The sequence below is a fragment of the Anser anser genome, assembly GCF_964211835.1.
Source record: "Anser anser genome assembly, chromosome: 7".
NCBI lineage: Eukaryota > Metazoa > Chordata > Aves > Anseriformes > Anatidae > Anser > Anser anser.
The window spans coordinates 15120756-15141674 of NC_139727.1; the positions used below are offsets into that span (position 1 = coordinate 15120756).

At 37.3% G+C, this 20919-nt stretch overlaps 1 protein-coding gene across 5 annotated transcripts in view; it reads left to right on the plus strand.

Annotated features, from left to right (window-relative positions):
- Positions 1–20919, plus strand: part of LOC310902999 (uncharacterized protein) — a 322682-nt gene that overhangs the window by 147338 nt on the left and 154425 nt on the right. For 4 of the 5 annotated variants that reach the window (XR_014587205.1, XM_083845497.1, XM_083845498.1 and 1 more), the window contains 3 exons: positions 4501–4574; positions 8677–8873; positions 9673–9769. Coding sequence is in view for 3 of the 5 variants with exons in the window: in XM_083845497.1 (XP_083701623.1) it covers positions 4501–4574; positions 8677–8873; positions 9673–9715 (314 nt within the window). In the remaining 2 variants the exon portion in view is untranslated. Of the gene's footprint in view, positions 1–2312; positions 2328–4500; positions 4575–8676; positions 8874–9672; positions 9770–20919 lie in introns of those variants that run through there. The other variant, XR_014587206.1, reaches the window with a different exon arrangement.

Consider the following 20919-nt stretch of genomic DNA (forward strand, 5'->3'; position numbering starts at 1 on the left):
AGCAAGAAGTGAATCAATAATAGTCCCAAGATAGAAAACTATACCACAAGCAAGAAGACTGGGATAGCAGCCGTCTCAGGCAAGAGTAAAATAAGGTGTAAGGAGCAATGTGACAGTGTGAGCAAGAGAGGTTCCCACTCCAAAAACTAATGAGAACCAGGGAGTGTGGACTTGAAGTAGAGCCAAAGCACTGTACCAAAGGAATTAAATAGAAGCAGAAGTAGCAGCTGTCATCAGGAAGCAAGGAGAGCTTGATTTGTAGGCTAATGAAAAGTTCAGGGAACATGTTATTTGACTAAAAAACTTCAGAAATGCTGACTGAATCAGAACCATCTCTATAGTTCTGAAGGACGTTAAGGTGTATTGTGGAGACAAGAGTCTTGAATCTTGGGCAGACGGCTTGCTTGGAGTTTAAGCTTAAATTGGTTTAAGTGAAACATCCATGTGCAGCAGGGTGACCCTTTGAGGGCCAGTGTTTTCCCGCTGTACATGGTGAATTCTGGGTTGAAGACAAAGAGGCTGTATAGCTGAGGTGTGTGTAGGTGGGAAGCAGACAGAGGTGGGTTATTCTCCCAGAACAGTCAGAATGCTGCAAACGGGAGCACCTACTGGAACAGACAAAGCCAAGGGATCATGTTGAGAGGAGTTGGGACCCAGCATTGTGTCATCAAGAGAGGATACTGCTGCTAGGCCTTGCTAACAAAGAAATATGGGAAGCTTTAGGAGAGCTGCCATGTAAACAGCAGTAGAGGAGTAATTAAAAATGACTTCATGAACCAGAGACAGTCAAAACCAGTAGGCATGGCTAGAACTTCATTCCCTTACTAACCTCCAAGAAAAATGTCCTAAGAAAGGCTGTATGGTGCTACCCTAAGCAGAGAGATGCTGCCAAAAAGCCATTTACTGAGCTGGGTTCAGTAACTGAAACAGCAGACAGGACCTAGAAGGCAGCTGTCAGATGTTCCCTATGAATTCCAGGAAGCATATTAATTTACATATGATCTGAAGGTAATTTTTTCCTCCATTTCACACCTGTATATCTTTAATGAACAGTAATACAGTAGTGGGCCTGTTTTTATGGAAGGTAATGAGCCCCAAAAACATGAATTGTGTTTGAACCATACTTGTATCAGCTTAGAATCAGAGGTATTGAGGTTCTTTGTATGTCCTCCATCTTACAGGAATATCTCCTGAATTTTGGCAGTTCACAAAAACAATCAACCTTTTCAGCATTTTAACATGCAGCTGTGTGTGTGCACTGCAAAGAAATTGAGGCAATAGAGAAAACAGGTGTGCTGCAATTCACACTGGGTTTGCAGTGTGCTTTCACCCGCCTCTTAGCACAGGACGCAGTGGGACCACAGGAATATGATCAGCATACGATCCCCCTTGTTCTGAGACCATTTACATTTTTTTATTTTATTTTTTTACATTTTTTTCATTCTTAAGTGAAGAATTTTGTCTACAGTTGTAGGAATCATATGTTTATGACTGTAACAGTTCACATTTCATGGGGAACATATTTGGGGTGATGGCAAGTTCTATTAAGTACAGATTTCCTGTAAGAAGGTTGACCCTTGACTCTAGTCTGTTAAAAGGAAGAAACACGTTAGAGGAACAGGTGGTGTAGCTTTTTACCACTGAGTACTGTTGTTACTTGAGTGGAAGGTTCAGAAACTATTTACATTTTTTGTTGTGTTTTTTTTTTTTTTTTTTTAATTTTTTTTAAGAACTGTGCTGTTAGATGGCAGTGCTAGGTAATCTGTGTACTCTGTGATCCATTTTTAATACATGACATGGTATTGAAAAAATAGACCTATTAGGTAAAATATCAAGTTCTTCAACATTGTCTTTTTATCTTGTCTTTTTATTCTTTTTCTAAACAAAAACAACCCCCCCCAAAAAACAAACAAACAAGAAAACTAGGCAACAACTACATACGATTGTTCTGCAAAATATTTTACTGTTCTCTCAAGTATATGTGGTATGATTTAATATGAAAATAAACATGCTGGCCTTTTTTTTTTTAGTATAGGAAGAATTATTGTTAGCTATGTACTTACTCTGTAAGGTACAATGTCACATTGTTGATTAAATCAATAATAGATACCATTTATAGGAATTGCAGGAATCTAAGTATTCAAAATCCGTATTAGCTGGAGAAATAGCAGTGTCTTCTTACAGAAAAGAAATTGTGCTTTTAAGAAACAGATATGAAACCTCTTTAATGAATCTGTGTGGAAGACACTAGGTGCATGCTTCCCTGCAGGAGTAAACTTCAGAGAAACTGCGTGAACAGTGGGGCCCCTGTTGGGCTGAAGGATATAGTGAGTACTGACACATTCCTGAATTAGCAGAGCTGAATTAATATTTGAACACTATGGCTGGTTTGGCAGGTCTGACATTAAGCTGTGTTCTTGAGCTATTAAGCCTGCTTTGTGAACTGAACATGAGAGGAAGCATACAGTATGAAATGCGGTATGCTTCAGTTCAGTAATGTCTTTATGCATGTCTTAAATCAGTCCTGGTTTAGGAAAATGTTGAAGCTTATGTTTAAATATCATTCATTTCAGTGAGAAGAATGTGTGTGCTTTAGTTTTCTTCAAGTCTGAAGTTGTAATTACTGGGAAATCATTATTAAAGAATGCTGTATTCCTTATGTTAATATTATCTTGTGATAAAATATAGTTGAGAATTATTAGGAGAAATTATTACCCTTCTGTACCATAAGTGAAAGACAGTTATGTGGGAATGAGGGGGTGTACTAGCTGAAATTATGAGAAAAATGATAAATGGAAACAGCAAAGTATTTACATTTTGAAAAAGAGTTATTCATAATAAAGTGTTTATTATACTTACCGCCTGCTTTCAGGGGCTGGGAGATATGTATATATAGATACACACACATACACATTTATTTATGTTTCTATAGAGCCAGGTAAAGCAAAGCAAGTGTATTTTTTTTCTTCAAGTTTACCTAGATAGTATTTTCAGTTGGAAAACATAATTTATTTACCTTTGTTTTCAAAGTTTTCTGCTGAAGTGCAACTGCTTCAGAATAAGGTATTCTAGACTAAGGAACAAAGTGGTTTTCTTTTATTAGTGTTAATACTAGATAAAGAGTAAAATAAAATAGATAAAATGTGATAATTTACAAAATACAGTGTTCTATAATAATTTTGTTTACTGGAAAAGCATTTGAATCTAAGAAGTTTTCCATGGGAGGGAAGCAGGAGCACTATTTCCTATGCCTAACTGAACGAGATGCATTTAAAATTACAAAGAGTGCTGTTACTTCATGTGTCTAGATACTAAATCCAAATGAAAATGTCTCTTAAAAAGTATTGCATGCAGTAGAGAAGTTTTCTTCTATGCACATGTCCACCTTTAGGCTCCTCTTCTTCAGTGATGTTAATGAGTGCTATTCCATGGATGAAACTTCAGTTGTGTTATAAGTCTTCTATACATTTTTGGTTTGATTTAATGGCTCAAATGTTTCCATTCATAGAATGATAGAAAAGCTGTGTTCTGTCCTAACTGCATGCATTCTGTGACAGCAACAAAGTCTTCAATTTATGGTCTTAGATTGCTGTTCTAGTGGAAGAGGTACTTTATGGCAAACTGCATATGATATGGTAGTTTTGGGTGAGCTTTAAGTTACATGTTAAATATAGGATGTTTCATTCTGTTCTTAACCACTTAAAGCACAATTCTGAATCAAAGTTTTTCTGCTATAAACAAGATAAGTCCATTATGGACTGATTTTTTTAATGGAAAAAAAAAGTTAATTAACGTTTCTATGGACATTTGACCAATTGTCTTGAAATTTTGCATGAAAGGTTTCCTTATTCTTCAAAGAGAATGTTAAAGCTTTAGAAATACAAAGATGAGTTTAAAGGTAATGCAAGGAGAAGAATTGGAAATGAAAATGTCAGATGCATTTAGCCCTCTCTCCGTAGTAAGTCCATTCGCTGATTATATTATGAGCAGACCCAGCTTTCTGCGTTCAGCATGCTTTTAGGCCAGATTTATGACACTATGAGAGAAGGAGCAGCTTAAGAGACAAACCTAGGATAGTTTTGTTAGCTGTATTTTAATTAGTATTTCTTTCTTGAAAGTCCTAAGACACTGCTGAGTGCTTACATATTCTCAAGCCACTCTGTAAGACTGAGACACCAAAGGAAAAAAATAGGAACTAGTCTTAATGATATTTAAAATCTCATCTAAATCACCAAGCTCTTAACTGAGTGAAATATGTTTAAGGTGCTTGAAGTCTGAAGCTGATATTTTAATAGCAAAAATGCGTGGAAATAACAATTTCAAAAGAGTGCTGGAGTGCTGAGCGATCTACAGTCACTGTGCTGGTGTGTAGGGTGACTGACATACAGTGAAGTTATGAAGTTCTCATGTTCTGTTGACTGCTCAGTTTTAAGGTCCTGTTTTTTTGTTTGTTTGTTTGTTTTTGTTTGTTTGTTTTTCCCGGTGATCTTCAACGTTCAGTCAAAGAACAAGAAATGAGGATTGTCATGTTAAACTGGCTACCTCTGAATGAAGTCCTCTTTCATGAATGCCAGGTAACTTCTGGTACTGTGGTAGTTCAACCCCGTTTATTTCACTGGAGTGAGCGATGGATATTGCAACATTGGGAGTTTTCTGAACTTAAGTGACAAAAACATTGTCAAAATACTAACGAGACTGAAAGTTATCAGAGACATAATTAAAAGGATGATCCCAGATGTGAGCTTATGGCAGGTACATCAGCCATTCAAACACTTTTCTCTTGTCCTGCACCTCAGTGCAAGCAGCCACTGAGTGGTGTCACCCAGTGCCTTGGATACCTGGGAGAGCATCATTGTGTCAGGACTGTGAGAGCTAGTGGCTGCCAGTCTCTTATTTTTCTGTTTTTGATTCTTTCAGTTGCCTCAGTTTTCCCTTTATTTCAGTTGTTGTCCCAAGAATCACAAGTTTCCCTTTTTTTTTTTTTTTTCTCCGTCTTCCCTTCCAAGGTTATGTTAGGGTTTGGCTGCTCCATTTTCAAGAGGAAAATCAATACAAAATTTATTTTTTTCAGTTTGATTTGTGACAGGAAACGTGACTACATTGCATTATTACTTTTTCCTTTTTTTTAACATCCATACCATTGGGTTGTAGTTTGCTTTCACTTAGTTTTTGTTGTATATGCATTATAGCTGTCAGAAGAAAAACAGGCTTTATAATGGCATTTTTTCTACCTGTTCTGTAAAATAATGATTTTTGCATGTATACTTTCACTATTTCCACATTGCTGTGCTTGTAAATAAGTTATGATCACCAAAAGAATATTTCCATTGCTAATGAGAAGTACCTTCCTGTCAGATATAAATTATTCATTGCTTTTCATGTCATCTGCTCTTGATCAAAGAAACTTTTTTTTTTAATTCTTATAATAGCTAACAAATCTCCCTACATGTGAATTCTTTTTCTTGAGAATGTTTTTATGCAGTTTAATTTTTAACTTTTCTAAGTTTTGAACTCCACTTTTTTTTAAAAAAAGCAGCTGAGCTCAGCATACAAATTATATAAGTGAAACTCCATAAACATGCGTAGTAAATACTATATTTCTGTTATATTGTTCTGCTGCCTAGTTTAATAAAGCCTCGAGATCCAGAGCTCACAGGCATGATGGCAATAAAACATGATATTAGTAATCTCTTATAAGAGAAAAGTGACATTAGATTTAACGTAAAACTGACATAAAATCCAGAGTCTAAAACAAGAATGCTTGTTGTTCTAAAATGCAATTCAGATCTTTTCTAAACACCCATTTATTGCATTTATTAAACATACAGGAATACAAACCCATTAATGCACTGAAAACCAGAGATGGAGTTGACAGAGGGAAATGGTAAAGGCTTAGGTTTTACTAGCTGGAGATGAAATCATGCTACTTCGGGAGATGGGAAGTGTGGTCAGTAATTTAAGCATGTGATGTAACACACTATTAAAAAAGTCACAGACAGAGGGGATTTGCTTTCAGCATCTGATATTTGCCCCAATTCCTTGTCTTTTTTTTTTAACCTTCTCCAAAATGCTCTTCCCTTTCACTCCTTTTTCACAGAGTTAATTTTCAGCATTTTCCTGATGGCTTTCACATTCTTCTGAATTTTTTCTCAGACTTGGAAGACTTGAGTTGCAGTTAGTTTTCTTTTCTTACATTAAATACTTCTGCATGCTGTAAGGTAGCTGGGTACCATTTTCTCTATAGTCTCTGTTGCTCGGTCGTCATATAACAATCATGATTTTAGCAGCCCACTGGCATGTGATTATGTGAGCATAGACAACAAGGCCAAGTGCCGGGTCCTTCACCTGGGGCGTAACAACCCCAAGCAGCACTACAGGCTGGGAGATGAATGGTTGGAAAGCTGCCTGGCCGAGAAGGACCTGGGAATATTGGTTGATAGTCGGCTGAATGTGAGCCAGCAGTGTGCTCAGATGGCCAAGAAGGCCAACAGCATCCTGGCTTGTATAAGAAGCAGTGTGGCCAGCAGGGCTAGGGAAGTGATTGTGCTCCTGTACTCGGCTCTGGTGAGGCCGCACCTTGACTACTGTGTTCAGTTTTGGGCCCCTCGCCACAAGAAGGACATGGAGGTGCTCGAGAGAGTCCAGAGAAGGGCGACCAAGCTGGTGAGGGGTCTGGAGAACAAGTCTTACGAGGAGCGGCTGAGGGAGCTGGGGTTGTTTAGCCTGGAGAAGAGGAGGCTCAGAGGAGACCTCATCGCTCTCTACAGGTACCTTAAAGGAGCCTGTAGCAAGGTGGGGGTTGGTCTATTCTCCCACGTGCCTGGTGACAGGACAAGGGGGAATGGGCTAAAGTTGCGCCAGGGGAGGCTTAGGTTGGATGTTAGGAAGAACTTCTTTACTGAAAGGGTTGTTAGGCACTGGAATGGACTGCCCAGGGAAGTGGTTGAGTCGCCACTCCTGGAGGTCTTTAAAAGACGTTTAGATGTAGCCCTTAGTGATATGGTTTAGTGTGGGACTTGTTAGTGTTAGGACAGAGGTTGGACTAGGTTATCTTGGAGGTCTCTTCCAACCTAGACGATTCTGTGATTCTGTAACATCTAGTCTCTAAATTAATGGCTATGTAGGTGAAATTGTTGGACGTGTATTTATTAGAATGGTTTGGATTTTGGCTTTTCATTTCTTTAAAAAAATGCTATTGACTGCATAGTCAAGGACTAATCTTACACTTCTTGTTAGTTTTGATAAACTAATATCCTTTAGGGTTTGATTTCAAAGCATTTATCTTTGGTTGTACTAAAACAGAAATGGAACAGAGACTTACTTGATTTGAATCTCTTAGAATAGAATGTAAATACATTGTTTAGCATTCTCTTGTGAATCAGGGTAGAACAAATCTTCTGTGGATTATAATCTAATGCCAGGACTTTATTTCTAGAACACAACTAGTAGGCTGAATTATGTTCACTTCCCTGTGTTGAAGCTTTTGATTTACTTCAGTTTCAAGACTGTGGAATAATAGAACCTCATACTTGTGCTGCTTGTGCATAAATCTTTACCATATAAACTAAAAGTAATGGCTAGTGTTCCTTATTCATATTCATTTCTGCCAACAAAAGGGATTGTATCAGCATGTGCTAAACTTGTACAGAGGAGGGAATTCAGTAATTACTTGGCTTTGGAAAATTGCACATGTATGGTTTAAAGGATCACTAGTATTTAGAGGAATGTGTTTGGACTGCAGAATAATTTGCCTCCATCTTTGTCTGCTGAGCCTTTCATAAAATTCAAATACAGGAGCAATGAAGTGTATTGCCATAAAAACCCTTCATACTTTCCCATTTCTGTACAGTGGACATAGCTCACACTGGCTGGATAATTGATTGCAGTGGGTAAACACTGATCTGTAAAGCCCAAATGAACAGTTTGAAACAGTTACTTTTGCTGTCTTGAAGTTCCAAACCCAATTTCAGTAATATTTACTATATGCAGCTGCAAATTAATATTCTGAGGAGATCAAATAAGATGGTAGCATGAAGACACCACAAAGAGCCCTTTACATCAGTTGATTAGAATTTTCACAAAAATGAATGTAAAACATTTTGGTGTGAAATAGCTGCCATTGTAGGAGGTGAGATCATTGGTGTTTCACTGCTTCATAGTGTTTCTATCTTATGTCTCCATTTCCGACACTTCTTAAAAAACTGTTACAACTCTGCATGTACTCACTAGGTCTGCCCAAAGTATTCTTGTCTCCAACCATAGTGCTTTTCCTGTTAGAAAGTTGCTTGTGAGCAAATTCTGAATTGTGCAAAGTGTCAGCTAGTAACAAGTCTTTGCCAAATAGTTTGCACAAACAAATCTAAGGTTGAAGTGCACTGTAAAATATTTATCTTATGCTTTACTTGTGAGAAGTCATTTAAATCATGGAAGATATTAAAAAAAAAAAAAAACCTTTGCTATGACCTACCTGGCTTCTATACATGAAGCAAACAGTTTTTGCTTTCGTTCATAACTGATTAATTAGACTGGCAAACACTGCTGAACAAAATGCTATGTTTGCTTATTACTTCACACATAAATACAAAATCTCTATGTTTTTTAGACTGTAAGTCAAACATTCACAAGCTAGAAACTTCCCTAATTACAGTAACAATTGAGCCCCTTCTCCATTTGCAGTTTGATACTACGCTGGACCTCATAAGCATGCCTCACACAGTGTGTGCACCTTTTCCACTTGACATATGCCTGATAGGCTTCTCAGAGAGAGCAGTGCACTTCCCTCCTCACCCAGCGGATGCTGTGCTGCTACCTTTGGTGCCATCCTCAAACCCTGCTCTGAACACGAACCCCGCATTTCCTCATAGACTTCTCAGGTACCCATAACTGCATTTTACCCATTCTTCTTTCTCACTATACTCCTGCAAGATGAATGGCTGTTGGCCATTGTTTATGATAGAACGTACTGCAGAGATTTAATGACATGTAATCTCCAATAAGGGTTTAATCTTATATTGACTACGCTATTCATAAGCATCATAAGCATAGCATCATAAGATGCACATTTTAAAGGCAGCCTTAGTCTTAGCAGTTTCCACTGCTAAGAGTTTTTAGAGTTTTATGTTGTAACTTTAATAACATTTTTTACACATCTGATGTGTTTCTGACAACTTTCTCAAAAAACAACTGGAAAAATAACCAGACCTGAGTCAAACTTCCTGACTGTCAGGGTACTGGCAGTGTGCACAGTGAGACCCCTGGGCTCTCCCCTACAGGCACTGTGATATTGGGGATTACTCTGTAAATGCAGCAGCTCCAGAAGGCAGAGGACACTCTACTTATGAGTTTCACAGATAATTGCTGGCACAGAGGGTGGAAGTTGGGTTCAGTTACAAGCTGTGATGGGAATTGGTCCAATGAACAGAGAATGCTCTGCCTGTGTCCTTCAAGCTTTAGATTCCTTCTGCACCATCTTTATATCCTGCCCCACAATGAATCCTTTCTGGCAGACTTCTCATACTAGTCCCTTTTTCCTCATGAGAAGTATTCAAGCCAGCCCTGCTAAGGATTTTTAATGACATTTCTATTCTTCCTGCCTTCTAAACTGTAGACCTCAGACAGTCTTCAGAGCTTTTTGTCCAGTCTGTATATTTGCTCTTTCTTCTGTCCTAACAGAGATCTGTTGACACTGTCCTATTCAAGCAGATGGAAAAAATGATGGCTGTGACAGAAAGGACAAGCTTCTTTCAAGTCTTTTTTTTTTTTCAATAAGGTAAGAAAGAGAAATCATTTCAAATAAAGTCAGCTTTTTTTTATGTTTGAGATGGGGGGGTGGAGGCAACCATGATTGTCCTCAGTTGTGTTTAAAATGCATGAGTAATTTTGCCTGATTTTTTTAAGTCAGTCTAGGACAGAATTATGACTTATGAAGGCTTTATGCAAAATCGTTGCGTTTTTGAGAAATGTTAAATAATTACATAAATGTAGTCTAAGTTAATACAAAATCTGAAGAGTTTTAGCATTAGAAGGTGGTGTTACCTGTGCTTAATCCCAATGCTTTTGTAGGAGCCAGAATTCAGTCTAATGGAATACTCTCATTTGCATGTTCATCACCTTTTATAATATCTCATTTAATATGTTTAATATTTGTTATGCTAAAATAACATTAATTATACAGTAATGTTGATGTAAAACTTGTTTCTGTGATGTTACAAAATTTCCTGTGTCATGCAGTTTTGTTGATAGCCATTGCCCAGATAAAATGTACTGCACTACTGCAGTCCTCAGGTCTATCTTCATTCCTGTGTGTGATGTGCAGTCACGGTCTGTCGTGTGCCAGGAGGTATGTGTGATGTATCAAGGAACATGATGGGAAAGAGCCACAGCACTGTGCCAGAGCTGGGACCCATGCTGCCCCGCACAGTCTGTTAGGAAGAGAACTTGCTAGTATGTTATCTTGGCTCCTGTCCGGCCACATCCAGAGGGAACTAGTTTGTCAGTCACTGTTGTTAAGTCATGAAGTCAAGTAAGAAATAGATAATTAGAAGTTGAAAGAATAATAAAAGAAGTCTTCCTTGCCAAAAAGACAGAGCTCTGAGCATTTACAGAAAATTAAGCTTTATAGGTAAATTATAATTAATGGTATTTCATTTATTTGAAGGGACATCATCAATATCATTGTCATTACATTATAGCACAGTTATTTTGAAAGAATGTCTTACAAGTTTCTTTAGGTATGCTTTCAGTTCTTGCATAGACTTTAATTTACTAATAACATTTTTGGCATTAACCTGATGTTATTTCCCTTAAATACATAAATTCTTATATAGTGCAATTAAAATTATTTTTCCTTAGTGCTTAAGCATAATTGTAAAATCTGAAACTGTACATTATCATGTTAAAATCTGCAATACAGAAAAAATTCTAATATTGACAATAACAGAATAAAAAGTCATGAGAAAGAGGGAAATGCACCAGAGAAAAGCTGAGAGAAATGATCTGTGATATAATTTCATATAATTTAATCTATTATTTTTTGACCATGATTAACTGGATAAGAAGCAACGGGCTTGGAATCTCAGAAAACAAAAGCAAAAACATTTCACGTTATTCATTAGAAACTATTTGAGTCAGAAAGCATGAAAATATGTTGCTGGAAAAGCTGTAGAATCTCTAGTATTGGAGTTATTTAAGAACATGGTAGACACAAATGTGTCAGAATGAAATAAATATAGGCAGCAGGCAAGGGGATAGAATAAATAACCCCTATTTTTTGTCACTGGAAGCTATGAAGGCATTGAAGAAATAAAATGGAAGTACATGCAATATTTTTAGTTTCACATGGGGAAATACAGGCAAAGACTTTACATGACATGTGATGGGAAATTTCTGTGCAGCTCCAAGGAGATTTGTACTGAGATGATTCCTCGGTACTACACGTTTAGAGATGAATTTGAGGGGCTCAGTAATGAACAAGAATGGGGATAAATGGAAAAATGTTAATGAAATGTGGGTTTTTCCTTTTCTAAAGCGTAATCCACTTTCAAATCACTTAACTCTGTTAAACTCCCTTGAAAATCTCATTCCCCAGCACTGTTTTATAACTGGCTCGTGTAACCTGACTACAGGGAAAGAAAAAGCAGCATTACACTATGGGATTTCTTTTCTGCTATTTTCCACTTCAAAGGATAATTAATTTATTAAGAAGGAATTACAGTGGCTGGTGGACTTCCACTGTGGTTAGGTACCACCGATGTGTTTTCGGTCCTATAAACACCTGTCATGTGCTGGAATCAGAGTTCTTGATCTAAGAAGTTTGAAAACTGGGGAAAGATAGAAATGAGCTGAGTGGTTAAAGACATACCTCTTTACACCTGAGAATTTCAGAAGAGCCTTAAGAGACACAGGCATTAATTTCCTATTCAAATACTGTATAGATTTAAGTGCCTAACATCTTTTGGCAGATGAACCCCAGAGGTTTAGGACTGCTCCATAGTGGAGTGGAAAAAGAACTTGACCTATTCTCATACAGTTGGTGTAAGTTTAAATATTTCAAAAGCAAGTTAAACTGTAATTTCCTTTGCTTGGCAAAGTCACAGGGCTGTTCATACGCTCTGCCCTCAGTTAAACCTCCTTCTCACCACCTAGTGTCTGACAATGCTTCATAATGCCTTAAAATTTAAAAGCTCCATTCCAACAGTACTGAGATTTAAGTTTATTAAAAACTCATGTTCATAACTACACAAGAATTCATTTCTCTCTTAGGGACAGAAATGAAAAGACTGTGAACCAACTATAAATATGACTTACTAGCATCATGATAACAATCCATTTTTTTTGTGTGCATACTTTTCCCTAAGAACAGGTTGGTTTTTCTTTCCCCCCCCTTTTTTTTCCACCTTTAAAGAGAAGTGCAGCTGCTGTCAACTGTGTGAGTATTAGTTGAAATTGAAATATTGCCATTTATCAATGCTCGTGTCTCAGACCAGTTAGATTGGGACTTCTGGCATGAGTATTTTGAAGGCATCTGCTACCAAATGGAAATCATCTTGTAGTTAACTTTTCCACTCTCAGAACTGAAACATTTTCCATACCAAGTAATATGGTAAAGAAACTACTATGCAACTGAAATATATGGTTCTTGGAGAGTGCTAATGACATTTACACTGGCTGCAGCAACCTCAGGGGTTGATCTTTTGATGTTCTGCTGATAAGATTACCAGCATTTCAGTTCTTCAGAGTTTGAAAATAAATCCTTAGAGAAAACAGCTACATCCACAGGATTTTATTCTTAAGTTTGGTAAAGGCCATTATGATGTTAGAGAAAATACTGTTTGTTCATTAAAGTGTTTATCAGGGCTGTTATGCCCCTGAGAACTTGAGGAATCTTGTTGATCTGGAATGAACTTTCCTTCCCTGCTCTGTGCCTCCCTTTGGCACAACGTCCCTGAAGGGCCTCTGGAGGCAATGTCACCTACTTAGAGTGTGGTTCTGTGGTATTTTTGGCCTATAGATTCATGTTAACATTAAGACACCATTTTTGCATTAGGCAAAATTCTTGTCTATTGCAGAGGCAGCAGTAATGACATGACTATTAAGTGAGGCTAAATGAGCCTGCAGTATGCAGTGGCTTTCACTGCATGGCTACATAGCTGACGGTCAGAATTCAGATGTGGATTTCTTTCAATGGAAAGAAATGCGGTGTATCCAGAGGACATTTTTTTTCCATCGCTGGTGATTTTACTGCAGGTGAATGAAAGGTAGAATTTTAAATACAGGTTGAATTAGTTGTTACTATACTCATTTCAACTGGGCTAGTAGCAACAAGCAATTATAACTGGGCATTTAAAACATATGCTAGTGGCCATTTTGATTCACAAATGGTCTGGTAAATAACTTCTTATACAGAAAATGTTCCTGTTAGACTTCAGAAGAAACTGGTCCTGAACACCACCACTTCAATATGTAGGCAGAACTCATGAAACTTGTCAAACATTTATATTTTGTGTTGGGGAGAAATGATGACTTAAATCTAAAGGGAGGTGTTTTTAGTTAGATGGTCTGTTAGACTCGCATCAACACAACATCTACAGGTATTAAGCTGATGGGAGAAAAAAAATGCTGATATCAGCATTAAGCTGATGGGAGAAATTACAGAAAGTGATTTGAGAGTGGTATAAGTAATAGTATGGGACGAAGCTAATTGGAATAGAAAGATTCTTGAGAGAGGGAGAGTTACTTGCATAGGCACTGGGATACAGGGTTTTCAGCCTGGTGGTTAGCACACTTACTTCGTAGTCACAGTGAACATTTAATTTCCTTTAAGCAAAGCTCAAAGCAGAAAAGAAAAAGCCAAAAGATAAAAGTTCTGTAACAGTTCATGCCAGAACTGTTACACATCCCATCTTCCCTCTGTATTCCAGAGCCCTGTCATCTTGCTGTTTCTTAGACGATCAATATCTTTTACCCTCTGCTGCCAGTTCACCCAGTTCAATCTGGCCGATATTTCTGCTCCCAGTTAGGCTTGATGAAACAGCAAGATTTGTTTGTGAAAATGTTAATGATCTATGGCTCCTGTCTGCAAAGGAAAAGGCATGACCTGCCAGCTTTGTGGCGAGGTATACGCCATGCGGAGATGGTTTGTATACCTTTTGAAAAAAGGAGAATTTAGGACTGGTCATTCAGAAAACTTCACTATATGAAAGTACATGAAATATTGGATAGACATGAGGAAAGAGTTCTACAGTAGAGTCTCAACAGATGTAAATATATGTAGTTTCATTAACAGACATGCTGATTTTTTCCAGCAAAGTATCTAACCCTATCTCTGGGGCTGTTTCCTGACATCAGTCTCTCTTTCATTTCCACAGTTTAAAAATCTGTTTTGGATCTCTAGAAGAGGTTAAGAACTATAAAGCTGAAGTAAAGGGTAATTTAGAAATGACTAATAAGAAAATCCATGGAATTGGAAGGTTTTCTAAATTATATTTGTTCAAATTATGCTTATGCTTCTGCATGTTGTGGGTTCTGGGTCTTCCTCTTCACTTTCTTAGCCAGGAGAACAGCATACAGAGAATCCAGAACTTGGCTACCCCTCTGCATTTCTGTTCTCTGCACTGGGGTGATTTCCTAGAGAAATTTCCTAGAGATTTCCTTGGTACCAAAGGAGAATCAGTCTAGTTTGCATGGCAGATTAGTTTGCATGGTTGTATTTGGGGATTTTGCTGAACTGCTTGGTTTTGAGTTTTCCTTGTCTTAACAATTTAAATTAAACTTGAAAACATAAAGTTTGCTTAAGTTATACATTGCATTGCAGTCTGTTTAGGTGTATCTTGTAATTGATCTCATGTAATCAGAGATCATAATTCACTGAGGACTTTTTAAATACTCTTTTTCACATCCAGGAGAGAGTATCCCAAGAATTCAGGAGGCTGTCATTGCTCAGTTCTACTGAGGATAGCCCACTGGCAAACAGTTTTTTGCACTTAAGCACATTATTAATGTATGGTTTGGTTGTTTACTTTGTATTGCAAGTATATATATATATATATATATATTTTTTTTTTTTTCTGTAGAGGATACCCAGAAATTATATCCTATTCCATCTCTGTAAATCATGCAAATATCTAAATTTTGTGACTAGCAGAGGTGTGGATTCTCTAAAGAGAGATAGAGATGGTTACTTGGTGTGTGTAAAAGCATGCCAAAATGATCCTCAGCACCTTGTTATTTTATATTTTAATAACATCTAAGTTTATTTTGATTTTAAAAAATCAAGACAATAGGCTATTAAAACAAATAATAATAAAAATTACCTCACAGTGGTTCTGTAGTAGAAACAATAAAAGCAAGAAATTGCAATTGAAGTAAGATTTACCTGTCTTTCAGACTGATTTTTCGTACAGGTGTAAAAAGATATTACTCTGTTTATGTGCTTGAATTTGTTTTAAAGAGCACTACAAATGAGTGCTCAGAGGCCAAGAGTTGAATATACATAAAATGATTTAGTCTGTCTTCCAAAATAACCTTCTTTTGTGCTTACATTATTTTCTGCTCTCAAAGAATTGTTGATGCTTTTGTACCTGTAGTTAGAAAGGGAATAGTGATGTGTGATGGTGATAGTATTTTCTGCTAAAATGATAAAGCTTCTGAGAATGATGCTTGCTTGCTTTAATACAAGAGTTTTGCATAGGAAGATAGGGTGCAGATGAGATGAGGCTTAATTAAACAATACAGAGCATAATAAAGGTATTAGTAACAGTCTCAGCTGATGAGGAAAAGGCACAAAACAATCTACCGTGCTTTATGTTTCCACAAGACAGTGCTTCATCAGAAATGAAAACGAAATAGAACTGTATCCTGAAAACAAGCAGGGTACTATGGTGCCTAAATTTTAGGCTCCTATTCTTTGGAATATGTAAAGCTGAATCCATACCACACATTCTGATTGCCTTTAAAGAGAGCAACATTTGAATTTAGGCATCCTGAAGTCATGAGGCTGCTTATTTGGATTTGTTGGAGGCGGAGGTTGGTAATCGTTTTCCTTTCTGTTTAGAGGTTCGGGAGCCCCCAAATCCTTCCTAAATCCTTGTAGAGATGTGGTCCATTCTCTTTAGTTTTATGTGCATGATTGCCATGAAATACTGAAAGAAGTTGGATATGATAGCGTCATAAAGAGTCTATAAATAACATTACAGTCTACGTTATGACTCCAGGAGTTGCGGTGCAATTATCTGTGCTGCATGTTGAGTGGAGCAGGAGCGAGAGGAATGAGCTGCTGGGAGAGGAATTCAGGCACAAGAACGATGTAATCAATGTCCGTACATCATCACCACAGATATTTGCAGCTGCATGTCTAGAGGTAGTCTTCCAAACTAAAGACTGATCATGTAAAAATGGTCGATTGTGGATTCCTTACTGTACATTAGTATCCTGAATTATCCTTGATGAGAGAGCTACCAGCACTTCATAAGAGAAGCTCAGTACGGTTGGAAATTGGCATGTGCTTGGCCATTACTTTAATTGAGGCCAGAATTTCACTGCATATCTAGCTTGGTAGGGTAATTTAGGTCTTCCATTCTTTGACTCCACTATCTTGTTCATTTAGGGGCTTAGGGATTTTCTTGTTTCTGGCTGGAAGAATTAAAGTAAATTTCAGTAATCTTTTTCAGCCTTTTTTTTCTCTGTTCTGTAGAGATTTGTGTTCAAAAATTGTCAGTCATTAAAAATCCACATTTCATTTGTGATTGTCATTTAAAATTTTGTCAAAAAATACCTTTGTTTACCATCTCGATGTAATTAGATGCTCTAGGCAGTAAGATAGATGCTGGAATTTTTTTGCTTAGTTCTTTTGAGGTACAGAGATGGCGCTTGTTGCAAACTCTGTAACTAATCATGCATACTGCACAGTATGTATAGCTACATATAAAAGCTGTAGTTCTGGAAGAAGCCTGATGGTTTGGGAAATACAAGGGTGAGAGGCACTAAAGAGATCACAAACTACGTAAATCCTATTGCCTTGGGATTTTTTAGGCTATCATTTCAGAGGGCACAGGTTTAAAATTTCAAATGGGAAAGGGATAGGTTAAGAAAAAAAACTACAGCTGCTGGAGCCACTTTTTTCAGTGTGGGGCTTTCTCCCTGTTGACCATGCAGGGTTCATCAAGCGCTTTTACCATGAGGATCAATCTTGAGCAGAAGCATTTTTTCCTGGTAAAATAGATAGTAAATTTGAATAAACTGATTTCCTTGTTTCCTAACTTGTATAGGAAGTGCCATTTAGCAAAAGTGGGTATGAAACAGAACTGTGTAATAACTGTATCAGGTTGTAGCCAGATCATGAGAACACCAGCTCTGAACTCTGAAGTCAAGACAAATGGATACCTAAATTCCAGAACTTGGTATCACAAATGATTTTGCTTCTAAAAAAATTTACAGAGAAAAGGAGAAAACTCGAAATGGATTAGAATGTGGCTTCTGAGAAGGATAAAGTAAATGTATAAGTATTGGGGTGGGGTCTTAATATATAAGCTGATTGTAAAACCTGTTAAACTCATCAGTGTAACTTCTCAGTAAAGTCAAGACTGCAAGCAATGACAGATTTTGAAATGTAAAATACGTTATTGTATTGGTGGTGTGTGGCATTGCAGACTGGCTCTGTTCCACGGCTGCCTAGCTGCTCGGCTCTGGAGGTGATTTCAACCAATGCAGAAATAATACTTCCATCTTTTTCCCCCTGCCTCTTAGAAAAATGGAAACTAAAGTAATAGTACTGGGGAAAAAAAAATCCTTTTGCTCTTTCTCTGTTTTGTCTCAAAGATCAGCCTTTCTGCATGTCGGTTTTCTGTGGCTGATGGAAGTCTTTTCCTCTTATACTACTCTGTGTGTAGAAGTAATAGAACATGACAATAGGGCACAAGTGTCGTGTTTGTTGATGTTAAGGCCTTGTTTCTGTGTAGGGTGCCTTTTGCTTTTGTCAGTTTTGTGTGGCCGGGACAAAAACACTTGGAAGCAAAGCCCCTTCCTGGGCGCCCAGCCCCAGGCCGCATGGCAGCTTGTTGCGCCCGCCAGCTGTGGCCTTCGGCGCCTTCCCACCCCGCCGTGAGGGGGCGCGTGACGGTGGCTCACGACCACCATTTTTTTTTTGAAACGGCCGTTAACGGCCTGTGGGCACGCGCCCCCCTCAGGGGCTTCTCCACAGGGAATGTCGAGGCTCCGAGCTCCCTGAAACCACAAGGAAAAGCCCAAGGCTCCCCTTAGTTCCTGGCGGTGAAAATGTGAGGAGTCGAGAGCTTTTCTTTCTTACTGCCCTTTTTAATCGTGTAGTGTGTGAATCTGCCCCCTCCTTGGAGACAAGCTGAAGGAAAGCTTCTCTCCCTGCTTTCCTTTTTGTTATAAGCGTTTGGAAAGTATCTGAGAGGAGACCCAATGAGTATTGCAGAGAGGGTATTTTACCGCAAGTTGGTCAGAAATTGTTACCACGTCCAAAATGGGGCTGATGTTGCTTGATGCTACACGTTAAAAAAAGCATGTAAACCTGCTTTTGGAAGTATGTCAGAGGGGTGAGGCTCCTCATGTGGCAATGTTTGTTAAATGGAACAGTCCTGCTCCTCACAGTTCTGCTCCACAGGAGGGGAAAATCTTTTTCAAGTGGTGTGGGATTGAATCAGTGCATAGAAAAACATTTATTTTCAGTCTTTTATAAGGATGTTGTTACTGATAAAGAATAAAACATTTAAAAATCTTAGTAACGTGTTTTCAACAACTGTTACGCCTCTTTCTTGTATGCAGCTGTTTCTCACCTTTAGGTATTATTTAGCAGTGCTACGGGTACAAAGTTCCCCAAATACGAGAATCTTTTGTCAAATTTCTTGTAAATTAAGAGAGAAGTTATTGTATAATATAATTCTAAATTCAAAAAAAAGGAAACTGCTGTAATTTGATTGTGTTGTGTGTTATTCCTGAACAGAAAATGACTTTTTCAGTTTAATTTGTATTAAAGTTTTCCTTTTATTTCTTTTGTTTTCCCCTAACCTTAAAAGCTACCTGTGTATCAGCTGAATATTGAAACATTTTTATAAAGGCTTCCCTATTTCAGGGGATATAAGCTATTATTTTAAAGCAAATAGAATTGGATTGCTTATATTGGGTCTTACATTATACAATCATTGTATTACAATGTTTTGAATTGCAACTGTGAGGGAAAGTCTGTTTCTAGGAAATACTTGTTTTGCCACTGTTACCCAGAAGTGTTTTTGTGTGGTTTTGGGGACTTTATTTTGAAGTAGAGAAAATAAGGGTTGCATAATCAGATTCCATTTGTACATCTATTAAACTCAATGTGGTTGTCTGTTAGTTCTCACACCAGGTGCATGGTTCTTGCTGTTAATGACATAGGGTATAAAAATTCTTCTTTTCATCACTGTTATCTCACCAGTCATATTTAGGCATTTTTTTCCCACGGTTGCCCAGTATTAAAAACCAAGGGTATATATGAGGACAAGAATTATTTAATGTTTTCTAAAATACAAGAATTCTTCAAAACTGCATTTCTCTGCTGGAATAGGCAGTGATCTTGGTATAATTACAATGATAAGTAATGATTGCTATAGTTCAGGTTATATGGCCCTAGCATTAAGTATGTTTTTATGGTGATAAGAAAATATTCTTGAACAGGAAAACACTCAAGACTGCGAGATAAAAGAGCTATTGTAACAATAACTCTGGTATTAACAGTGTTTTAGTGCTTTAGCAGTCCCATTAAAGGTTTACTTAATGGGACTGCTATTCATTTACTTAAGAAGTAATGCTGATTAGTCTGGTTTTATTCTGTGCTACATTTTCTGTTTTGTTGTTACGGGTTTTTTTGTTTGTTTTGTGGATTTTTTTGAGTCGTATGAGAGATTCTTTCATGCCTTCTTTTCCCATGTAGGGGTTCATCATTGTCTCAATATGTAGAGTCATTCTTAAAATCTGTTAAAATGCCTTCAGCCTTTGAAACTGCAGGTAAGGAGCTGAGGAGAAAAATAAATTCATACCTAGAGTTTTTAATTAACTACAGGATGTCCGTATGACTAAGATCCCTTGTTGTTCTTAGGGAAATGATATGCTACCAATTAGATTTCTTTCCCTTTCTTAAAAGCTACTCAGTAAGCACAGTGATAGGCTCTTTGTTGTACAATATTAGATTATATTCCCGAAAGTATAACACAGCTGCTGTATCTGCAGAATTCAGGACTTTAATAAAGATGATTTATACTGTCTTTGAAAACAATGAAACCTATTTGGCAAGTACAATAGAATAATATGTCAGAGATTGATTTCTTAATATACTCTGAAAATTTGACTCCTCTTTAATGTATTATTTTACACTAATAGGTTAATACAAGTATCATTCCTACAATTTTGAACTACTTTCCCTCAAAAAGTATTTTAGAACAAAAAAATCTTTATTGATCAGATTTCGTTATTTCTGCCTTCTTTTTTATTTCTCTGTCCTCAAGCATCTAAGATTTTATTTTTCCCCTGTCAGAAATAGAAATCAGATGAATTATTTCTGTGGCTTAATTTTAAAACTGTTATTGATGCTGTTTGGAATATTTTGCTACAGTTCATTTGATACTGTGTAGAATAACTTTGTATCACACGTGGGGGGGAGTGAAACTAAAATTAAGTAGTAGTTAAAAGTTCATTGACTGTACATAACAGCTGCCCTGTTAATGATGATGATTTATAGCTTCCAGCTTCTTCGAGTTTACAGTTACTGAAGTTAGTATCAAGTGTTTTATTTGAAGTCACCCAGGAGATAAGTTACTCAGTATGTATTCAAACATATTTAAGCACCTCGATAGCTTTTTTTGTGGGTTGCTATCCATCACTGGAAAGCACTCGACAAAAAATTCAGTGTCTTAGAAGGACAGGTTT